Source organism: Falco biarmicus, chromosome 1 (assembly GCF_023638135.1).
Source record: "Falco biarmicus isolate bFalBia1 chromosome 1, bFalBia1.pri, whole genome shotgun sequence".
In the NCBI taxonomy this organism is placed as follows: domain Eukaryota; kingdom Metazoa; phylum Chordata; class Aves; order Falconiformes; family Falconidae; genus Falco; species Falco biarmicus.
The window spans coordinates 55,696,873-55,708,339 of record NC_079288.1 but is presented as its reverse complement, the minus strand read 5'-3'; the positions used below and the strand labels follow the sequence as shown (position 1 = coordinate 55,708,339).

At 40.5% G+C, this 11,467-nt stretch overlaps 1 protein-coding gene across 10 annotated transcripts in view; it reads right to left on the bottom strand.

The window, feature by feature from the left end:
• Positions 1–2,446: 2,446 nt before the first annotated feature.
• Positions 2,447–11,467, bottom strand: part of RAP1GDS1 (Rap1 GTPase-GDP dissociation stimulator 1) — a 101,340-nt gene continuing 92,319 nt past the window's right edge. For all 10 annotated transcript variants that reach the window (XM_056326805.1, XM_056326788.1, XM_056326840.1 and 7 more), the window contains 4 exons: positions 11,295–11,434; positions 8,139–8,265; positions 6,740–6,868; positions 2,447–3,113 (listed from right to left, as the gene is read on the bottom strand). In XM_056326805.1, the coding sequence (XP_056182780.1) occupies positions 2,986–3,113; positions 6,740–6,868; positions 8,139–8,265; positions 11,295–11,434 (524 nt within the window). In that variant the 3' untranslated portion in view covers positions 2,447–2,985. The remainder of the gene's footprint in view (positions 3,114–6,739; positions 6,869–8,138; positions 8,266–11,294; positions 11,435–11,467) is intronic.

The following is an 11,467-nucleotide window of genomic DNA, read 5'->3' as shown; positions in this document are numbered from 1 at the left end:
AGAACAAAATTCATCCAAAAAGAAGCAAAGTCAGGGACGTTGCTCTAAATCTTTATAACATGCAATAGATGGGACACACTTGTATAAGCTATTTTCGTGATGGAGGGAGAGACTAGGAGTGGCTACCTGAATTCTGTCTAACTCTTAACAGACTTGCACACTGTTCCTTGAAGTTGTGGCTGGTTACCATTTCTAGGACTTCTGAAACAAATTACCTTTTCTGGTTTTATGGTGTCATTTGAGCAATGGGTCCTCTGGATCCAAGGCCCTTATTGTTGGGGTTTGTGCCTTACCCAAAGGAAACTTCTTCTTGTATTTCCACACTGTGAAATGTCAAAACATGTAGGCTTTTAATCTTCGTGGTTGGTGTGATGCAAGGTCTTGCAAAATTCGTACAGATGCAGCCAAACCTAACACACCAGGCAGGTACCACCTGCTCTGTGCGGTGTGGCAGCAGTGATCATTTTAGTTTGGTGTACTGTGGCAGCAGACAAATGAAAAGGCCTGATGTGTCCTGCCTCACCATCAGAGAAATAGCCCGAGCAACAGATGTCAAGCTTTGCTTAAATGTCATCTATCCACTAAAAATCTAATCAGAACCATTGTCAGCAATTTCAATTCAGTTGACTTCAAGTAAGTAGTGAAATGCAAACAATAGTAACGTCCTTAGATCCCATTTCTTTTATTAAAAGAGGCTCAGAAGATAAATGATTTACCAGCTACATAGAAATGACCTGCAGGCTGTAGCAAGCCTCCGAACAGCACAGCATTTGTGAGGGTGGATACAGTCTCTTCAATTACTTTCTTCTACTGCAACGTACGCCTATCTTTGCCCTGCTGCAGATGTTCCTTCTGTGTATAGGCTTAGCACAGATTTTATCTAGAGATGTAAGCGACTTGATACTCCATCCAGGGAAATCATCTGAAAGTAGGTTATCAGTGTTGGCCTTTGTGCTTGCTGTGGCAGTGGTATCCTTACTAAAAATTCAGTGATAAGGATATGGCTAATGCTTAACCTCAGGTCCAGTTTAACAAGTAGGTGAATGGGAATTTCATTGGTGTCACAACTTTGTTGGTTACGATCAGCTTGTGTGAGCATTTGCAGTTTATACTGTTGTCAAAAGGAGTAGTCTCTTTCTAGAACCAGGTAAGTCATTGATAACTCTTCTCAAATGTATTTTGGGATCTGTGTAAATTAATGGAAATTATTTCTATGCCTGAGAACACTTGGGCTCACATGGGTCCACTATGAACTGTGGCTGTAAACATACTGGTCACGTTCAGCAGTGCAGAGGTTCTGTGTTTCCTGGAGCCTGGTGGCATGGGGTTCTGGTCGATGTTCACAGCTCTACACTCTGTCAGTGGCTTTATTGCGCTATTACTAGCAAATGTCTTTTGAATGCTATTTTTTTTTAAAATAAGAGGCTGTTGTACAGTTCAGCATTAGAGTTTTTTCCTGTGTTTCTGGTGCTGGATTAAATGGGCATGGAATCTCCGCTGTTAATACTCCTGTAGCATCTGCTGAGTTTTGGTACAGTCTCAAAGCTAAAACTGAGTATTTGAGGCAAGTTTCTCTTCATACCCAGCGTGTTTACATAGTCCCTTTCCCATCACAACCAGCATCTTCTGATCATAGTGTCTATAGGATAGCCAGTGGTTTCATGGAGCTGGGAAGTGAATTCGAGAGGGTCAAAAGCAGTGTTTTTGCAACCATGTGGTAGGCCTGGCCTCTGGGTTTGCTGCCTCTGCTGATAAAAAAAGGAGCCTGATACTTCCAAGGCTGGCACTTCAGCACTGGGAGCGCTGTATTCACATTGAAATGTTACAGATCTTACGATCTTTGTGCATTGTGGGCTTGATCAAGCTAGACAGTGTATCGCACAGTCAAAACTGACATGTGCTGGCTTGCTGGAAACTGCTATCCCAACTGCTCCTGGTTTTGTCAAAGAGTTGTCTGCTGGTTTGCTTGCTGGCATGTTACAAACCTACTAAGAGCAGTTGTGAGAGAAGATGCTTAAACTGGCAGCTTCCCGACTCCTTTACCTAGGAAAGAAGAAAAAAGAACTCTTGCACGCTGCACTTCTCAATGGGGTTCTGTTGAAAATTTGCTGCAAGATATGCCTTTAAAAATTAATCTACAAAAAAACCCCAACAAACAAAACCCCAATCCCAGGCAAGCCCAAGAGCACTCATACCCACATGGCCTTATGGGATAAGGACTGTATTAGTGTATTCCTGTTAAAACACCTTATTGTTAAACCACACAGTGCCTCTGTGTGAGCACACGCAGTGAAAGTGGTTGGAATAGTTTCCTTTTGTGTTTGCTCAACTGAAAGGCAGTGATTGCATTGGGGCCAGAGCCAGGAATGAAAAGGGCTCCTTGCCAGTGCATGGTGGTGCAGTCGCGGCTTCAGCATGTTATTACAAAAAAGGATAAACCACAGGATAAAGTGAGAGCACTGAATTTTTTATTTGTTATCTCTAGGTACCGCAAGTTTGACATTAATAGGCAAGACCAGTGAATGAGCAGCAGTACATTGCATTCAAACCTGAATCTCCAAAGCACCAAAAATGGAGCTAGATTTACTACTTAATCCTATAGTCAGCACACTAGTCTGGACTTGCTGCAACTTGTATTGTCCCTAATTTAGTAGTACATTGTTATGCAGTTAGGGGGCGTGAGGAAAGAGTCATTGTGTAGTACCACTTCTACATCATCATAGGACTACAACATGCACATTCTACTATGTGGCCCAAGCAACAAGAATACAAGTAGAACAGTTACGGGTGGAGACAGGTTCATGTTAACACCACCTATGAATTTGTAGAAACCTTTTTGGACGGGTACCTACAGCAGTTCATCGATTCGTGTGGGAACATTACACGCATGCACAAGTGATACAGTGGAAAACATAGCAGGAGCGGCAGCAGGACGGAGGACAAAGGTGAAATCTGTGATGGGATGCGTTGGAAACAAGACCTTCCTCAGCTTTCTACGGCAAGTCTCTGCTCTGTTAGCGAGGCCTGCTGGGCAACAGTTTTGTTCTCATGGCTGCGGAGTTTTGATACGACTTCTAGAAACGCCATGCTCTGCACTTCCTTTTGGAGAGGTTCTGGAAAAAGAAATAGTAAAAGAAATGGTGCTTTGTATGAGAGAGGCAAAGGAACAGAAAAGCTTGGCACATGTGAGAAACTTTCCTACTGAACCCTGCACACACATAAGCACACAAATGTGTGTGTACACATAACCTTTTTGTTTACTACTTTGAATCTCTTTTGAGGATGGAAAGAAAGCTCTCCAGGGCCTGGGGCATGCAGAGACTCCACAGATTTCAGGTAGAGATGAATGATGAAGCTGGTGCATAGCAGTATAGAAAAACCCACCTGGACTGCCTTCCAAAACAGAGGTTTAGGAAGTGTTTTTAGTGAATTTTTTTTTCTGCTTTGTTACAACTAGCCTGATGAAGTGAGCTTGCCTTGAAAGGTCCACTAGGTCATCTGTCTGCATCGGATCAGCTCTGGTTGGTTGTGTGGGGGTGTGAAGTGGGTGAGATGGTTCTTTAATGGATGTGTCACCACTTGGTCACTGTTAGCTGTCCATTTACAGTTCAGCTCTGAAGTTAAAGCAAATACAACACATGGTGTGTTGCCCAATGCTGTGCATAGGTATGCAGCGCTTATGTTTTACTCAGACACTTTCATGATTGCAATCCTGGATTGTGCTGTACTTTGTATTAATAAGTACAGGTTGGGAACAACCTATAAAATTGAACAATTTAAGAAAAAAAAAGTTTTCTTGAAGCCCTGTACTCTAGACATCTCACAGCTGAGATCTAAAGCAGCTGGTTTTGTTTTATGCTCTGTTCCGACCACCTTAGTGAACTCCCACTCAGCAACAAATACTATATATTTTTGCTTCCCAGGTGCTGCCGGGGGGCTAATCCCTGAGCTTCCAAAGAGAAATCCCAACCATCTGTTTCAGAGAGCTATGCTGTATGCTGTGCACATTTACTTTTTTCTAAGTAAGTTTTCAAAAGAAAACTTTGACATTTGTTTCCCTTCCTACCTATTTTCTTGTTCACACGTTTTCAGTTTTCTTGCAGTTTAACCCATACCATGTAAGAGCTGGGAACTCTCACACTGCTGTGCACCTGGGAACTTCTTTATAGCGAGCACCGCCAAGTGAAGCTGTTGGGGTGCTTATGCTGTGTAAGCACTTGCTGCTCTCTTTCTCCTTCCTGCATCATGTTTAAGCAGGTGTTAAGAGAACTGAATTTCAGGAATTTGCTGTGCTTTACAGTGGCTGAATAGTTCTGCTTAACATCCAGGTTCCTGTGAGCCTGGAGATGGTCACACACAGAAATGACTGTGCCAGCTATGAATGCTCTGCTTTTGCTGATTCTCTATATTACATGTTTCCATTTTCCATTGTCCTCATTTTTCCCTCTTTCCATCTATTCACTCAGTTGCAAGAGCAACTTCCAGATGGAAAAGATCACATATAAATATATATCTATTTACTGCTTAGCACACAGCTGTTGGCAATATCAAATTCAATGCGATGCCCTGTAACAAAAGATAGTAACAGCAAGCAGTCACTGGAGAATTAATGAAACCAGTGCAACCACTTCTAGTCTTTATGGAACTATACTGTGGTCAATTACTTTCAAATGACTACACAGGTCTGTTTACAGTAAAATATGGAAACATGTAAATATAATGTCTCACTCTGTGGAGACAGTGGTGAAAATAAGTTAGAGGCAACAGAGCCAGGAGAGAGATGTATTTTCACGTGTAAAAAGCTGACTTGGATCTTTGATCCTGCCCCCCACTGGTTAAAAAAAAAAAAGTTAATACCAGGGTTGTTCAGTTGTTACTCTCATGTACTCACTGATTTTACATGGGTCTGTTCATCAGGAAGCAGGGCTGAACACTGGGTCAGCCAAGCGCTGAGCCTTACCTTTACAGCTGCGTATTGCATGAACATGCTCTCCGTTCCCTGTGAGCCTGGGAGGGGGCTCCTGACTAGGCAAAGCTTCTAGTACGGTGGCAGACGGAACTCTGCCAGTTGGATAACCCTAAAAAAACACCCTAAGACAAAACTGCTACTTACTTTGGTGGAATAGAGAGACAGGTATTTGACTTTAAGTAACTGTTAATCCAAATGTCAGGCAGAATTTCTGAGGATGATTATTTTGGTTGGAAGCAGTGGGAATAAGCACAAGAACATCACAGTGAGGCTGAGGGGGAACCTCTCTAGAAAGGCTTCTGCTCTAAAATGGATGGATAATCCCAAGCACAAAATGGCGCAAGAAGGTTGTGAGTAACAACTGAATTATTTCTTAACATTACAGTGAATGCCTACTGGGGGCTGAAGCTCATTAGCAAATTTTAAGTGCAATCTTTGTACACTGAGATGTATATAGTGCTCTAAAAAATATTTGTTCCTTTAAGGTGGCAGTTAATACAGCATTCACGCACATGGATTTACAGGTCACCAGAGTTACAGTAGGCATGCTAAACTAAGAAAAAAAAAAAAAAAGGCAGCTTGGTGTACAGACACAGCGCACACTTAGCTATGATAATTTTTAATAACAATTGAATTGTTGTAAACTCATCTCTGGAGAACCTTCAGATGTTTTACAGTTGGCAAGTCATGTGCAGACAGGCTCTGAGTTTCTACTTTTCTGTACTTAATCCAGTTCTATGTCATCTTAGTTGTTTGTAAATTTTGAAACCTTTAGGGAATGAAATTTGTTTTCTTTCCATAGAGTAAATACTTCTTAAAGAACTGAATGAAAGAAACATAGCCCCTTCTTGAAACCTCAGCTGGAAATCAAATTTCCCCATGACACCTAGCTCATTTGTGTTTTGTTGTGGTTTTGTGTTTTGTGGTGGTGGTGGGTTTTGGTTTTGTGGGTTTTTGTGGTTTTTTTTTGTTGTTGTTGCCCACACACAGGTGGGAAGTTGCAATATCAAACCATAGCCTGCTACACCATCTTTCAAACAGTCTGACCTCTAGCAGAGGGTTAGCTCAGGAGAGTTTACAGTACTCAGCACTGACATGTGTTGGAGCGTGTCCTGCTCATCTTTCAAAGCAACCATGAACAGTTGCACCTGGTGGGCTGAGCATGTGAGGGCTGCAGAGGGAAGGACTCCTCCTAGTGAGGTGTGAGGATCCCTCCTAAATCAGGATTATAGCCTATGTGCTGTGCTAAGTACTTGTTTGTGTGCACATGTCCCTGCAAATATTACCTGTATTTGTATTGGCTTCCTACCATTTTTGCAGGAACTTAAAACTACAAGTGACAAGGCTCCTTGCAAAATTCCACCAAATCTTACTTGACTAAATTGACCAATCTAAAAAACCATCACATCAATTATTGGGAACTTGCAGGTGAAAAGAAAGTTCTTGTTATCTGCATGTTTGCAAAGACAGCCTGATACTGTACAGTTTTAAATGCCTTTCATTTCTCTCCGGTCAATTAAATTTTGAGCTAGCTGCATTCCAAAGAAGAGTCTAATTTCTGCAGTTAACATCCAGAACTGAGTTTTCTTGAAACTATATATATGCTGTAAATAAAGCATTATAGTAAATTGAACTCTTCTGTGTACGTTTGTTGTGAACACAGAACCAGTCTCGGAGTGTGTTTGCATATGCTCTGTGTTTAGGCTAAAAGAAAGATCTAAGTTTAAATACATAAATCTCCTGGGAAAGCAGCCTCTCCTGAATACTCACCAGATCCTATAAGGGCACAGATCAGCACCATGGAGTTGTATTTTATTTCTGGAGCACTCCTGTCGTCTGAGAGCAGTCTGTGTAGAATCTGAACAAGCTGAGCATTTTCAAGATCCTTTTCAGCAGTGACTGAAACACAAGTGAAAATTTATAAATCTGGAAGTGCTGCTTGCTTTGATGCTTCTGTGCTAGCTATTTATTTCACAGTAGTGAAAGTGGTGCTATGGTACATAGCTTATTGGCATAAACCTGAAGCACTTATTAGAAGGTATGATGATAGGAATTGCAGCTCTTGCTACAGAAATGTAAAATTAGCCTAACTGCTTGAAAGGACAATGACAGAATAATGATAAAATCCAATCTTAAATGTGCATTGAGCTAACAGAAGAGCCATCAGCCTTTCTAGCTATTTAGGCTAACACAGCATATTTCAGCTTTCAAGACTTCCATTGCCTGAATTTGCTTTTGGAACAGATGGTGAATTCCCGATTCCGTGGTAGAGGGAGCTCGGAGCCCATTATAAAGGCTGTGAAAAACTTCAAGATCAGAGTGTGAGTTACTTCCTCAGTAGCTTTCTAAGAAACATTATGTACTGAATTTGGGGCTTGAAACCTTTAAATGTCTGAAGACAAGACAAAGAAGGGTTAGATGATTCATGTCAATAGGAACATTTTTCCTTTTAATTAAAACAATTCCCTGATGCATTGATTTGGAAGTTGAACACAGCATTCCTGTAGGATGAGATGGCAAGAGGTGAAATCATGAGCAAAAATATGTAATATTGCTTGTTCCTTAGTTAAGAAGCAAGCAGACAGGATAAACAAAACCTCTGTTGGGCATTTACCTTTTTGTTTGGTAAGCTGAGGTACTACAAAGGCAGGTCAAGACATGTAATCATCTCTGCCTTCATATGGCAACTCTTGTACCTGTTTCTGTGGAACTTAATAATAAAGACATTTCAGGGGCAGTATCCACCTCTTGTGTGTATTCTGTAGCTCTTACTAATTAGGTAAGTGAAAGCCCTCTCAAAAGGGGATTAACCATTCCAGTGTAGGAGTGTGGTCAGGTCATACATACAGTCTCCACTCTAAAGCATGACTCTTAACTGTTGGCCTTCAGGGTTTTACCCAGAATCTGAAAGTTATGTTGAAGGGCCTTCCTAGATCATATGATCACCTACCAGAATGGTGCAGCAGATGCTGCTTTACCAGCAAACTCCAGTTTTCTGCATAACCTTACTGCCTGCCTATGTCTGCATGAACTGCTGTGTGCTTATGTGCTACTGAAAGGCAGGTGGGAGGCTGCCCTGCACTGCAAAAGGAACTTGCGCAGTGCTCTCTCTATGACGTCTCTTGGCAGACTGGGAAGAAAACAGGTAGTTAACCACTGGGATACTCACCTAATTCTAAAGCCGCTATTAATGCCAGCGCAACGAGAGCTTCATTTTGCATTATTACGTGTTCACTGGTTGCCATGGTTACTAAATGCTTGATGCCACCACTTTGTACAATGGTCCTAATAACATCCTAAAATAAATAACATAGAAATGAGAAAATTCTGCATTGCATACAAACTGTATTAAATAATTAAATTGTCATGGATGCTACGTCATCTTTGGGTAAGGATACTCGTTGGCGCTATGCACATATAATCACTTTATACATGAACATACACGCATGTGAGCCTATAAATTGTCTGCTATTACTCTGCAATTATAAGATACAACCTGTTAAACCATGCCAGTTAACCCCATGACTAAGTTAAGATGCACAACTAACTCGGGTTATACTGTGTAACTCAAGTTCTCATGGCGTGCCATGAATTGCCTAACAGTGAGTCTACTCTCTCTTATGTTTGAACTCAGCTGGCGTTCAAGGATGTGTATTTTTCCCTTATGTTGTGATGTTCAGAGCAGCTTATCAAAAGCACCCAACAAACCATGTATTTGGGATAAGGAGACACAAGAACATAGTTTTAATCAAGTTACAAAATCATCTCTCTCCATGAATTTTTAGTTTCTTCAAAACGTTCAGAGAGGTGAGATCACCAATACTACACCTTACTACGTAACAGAAATGCTGTACTTGAAAAAAAATTTAGAAACAGGCAGGAAAATGACCAGCATTCTCTTGAAGTATTGTAGAATTTTCCTTCAAATACAAAGCAGGTTAGGAAAGGATAGTTATGGGATACCAATGTATTGGTTTCTGTTCTAAAGCCAGCAATTAAAATGAACTGTTGCCCAGTATGTAGGAAATGAAAAAACTGACTGGGTTAAATGGCTTTAAAGCAGTTTAAAAATACACAGCTGGGATTCCGTTTTCACATCTACAACTTGATCCAATTTACATATGTGACAAAGGATGAATAGAGATTTCTGGTGTCTGCAGGCCTTTGATTACTTGATAATTACTGTTTCAAAAGTGAGTTTGCACCTGATGTTTTCACCATCATATGTCCCAAAACTACTTGCAAGATGTTTACCTGAAAACCAGGTAACTTGGCATGCCCAAGGGAAACTGTTCCAGGAAACGTGGTTTGTTTTTTATTGTTTTTTATTTGTTCTGTGGGTGCACAAAGTTTTGAAATAATAGTTCTTGAAATAAGAATCTGATTTAAATTTTTAATCAGTGTTGAATTTCCATTTAAAGCACACATCTCTTTCCAACTCCAGCCACAAGCCAAAACTCATTAACTGATACATGTGTTCAGAATGATTTATGTTCTAGTGCTCGCATAGGCTATGTGGTGACATTCTTTATGCAAGGAAACAGCCACAATATAATCATAATCCTTGAAAACTGAAATAGTTAGATAATCATACTGAAGATGTTAATGGCACAAGTCACAGCCTAATGACTCAAGCATTTCATATTTAAAATCTGTTTCTTTCCTGAATGACATGATGTGCACAAACATGTAAGTATTTTTATGGTTTTCCTTACTTGCAATGATGTATTTTATTATTTGTGATTTTCTGGTGGAACTCCAAAGTAGTTTTGAGACTTCATGGAATAATCTGGGAACTGCTAATTGAATTGGTGTGAAGTTTTGGCTATATAAGCCTTGCGGATCAATCAGTACCTTTGACATCAAGGTTTTTTGTTTTGTAGGTGAACATCACCCTCTAAAAGGCAGTACCAAACAGACAGAAGAGGTGACAGCAGTCAGGTTTGGTGCTAGTGTGGCTTACCTCACAATGACCTACTCCATTTTTTTTAGAATGAGACATAAGTTTTCCAAACTAATGTTGCCTTTGTAAATATTACCCCAAACACTTTAAAATTAAAAACCAAATTCAGATCTGATCTGCCGTAAAGAACCATACAGTTGTACTCATATTCAAGCCTAGAGGGCAGTAAAAGCATTAAAAACAAACCACCCTCTCAGCCTTGTTTTCCCATTTCAGTTATATTTCCTCTATGAGTACATAAACTACATGAAAGTTCAGCTGTGATAACTGTTAACTTCTGTATTAATATCGATTTGATGCCATCAATAGTGTCTCTGTATTAAGAACTGAATTCTGTTTTGCTGTAGAAAGTATTGATCAAAACTCACAGGTGTGGCAGTGTATGCCATAAACGTGTGCCTCAGGGACTCTATGTGTGGGGTGTAGAAAAAAATAAGAACTCAGAAAAAATGAAACCTGATCAGTTTTTGCGGCTGAACATAAAAATGGAGAATGGGTATGAGAAAGAGACAGTAGTATTAGAAATCAGCAATGCTTTAAATGTCTGTAAAGCCTGTTGATTTGCTTTTGGAGAGGCTCAATAGATCAGGTCCGCAATATGTTTTTCACTTCGTAAATGCCATGCATGAATGAAGAGGTCACTGTTAAAAGTCTGAGTTCTCCAAACCACCCTTGCTATTTAAGCTCAGTCATGCAGCCTGTGTTCACATCAGTGAAGTCTGAGCCTGAAATAGCTTGTTTCTAGAGGAGATGCTTTTGTCCCTTCTAAGGCTGTGTTCTGCCTAATACTCTCCTGAGCAAGGAGGTGGACTTGAGCTGCTATGTAAAGGTTGATGAGGAGGTGATCCCAGAGACAGAATTCCTGCTCCACAGTTTCTCTTAGCGTCATACCTTTTGCCATGTACAAGCAAACTTCTGTTAGAATTCAGAATAAATGATCATTTGTAATGACCCACTAGAATCTTAAAACTCTGAAGTATGTAACAATTGAGTGCAGCAATTTTTCATATATAGCATCATTAAAAATGTAGAAAATATGGCATGCTGAACTTCTACAGGATACAATACAAATAAAAATGAGTCACGACTTAGCCACGTCAATCCTAACAGTGTTCCTTCAACTGCCCTGCCACTCTGAAATTGCATTGCCTTGCTTTTGTCGTCTTTTTAACTACGTAGTTCCAGTGAGCATTTAAACCTGTTGCTTGTGTCTGACTGGCGTGTCCCAGAGGTGGAGGAGATGTAACCCATGAATTAATCAACCTGGCTCTCTAGAAGGATTACATACTGAAGGGCTTGGCTATCAATACCAAGTGCAGAGGTAACTCTTAGTTCTTACAAGCTTTTTCACCACTAACTTACTTTCGATTTGCTGTGTCGTATAAGTGCAGAAAGTAGTCTGTTGGACTCTCCCATCACACCTGCGTGATCCTTGGCTTCACACCACTCCACCAATCGTTCCACCAGTTTTACATTTTTGCCCAGCTGTTCAGCTGCTTCTGCTACATGATGCCGGAGCCAACAACACAACAAAA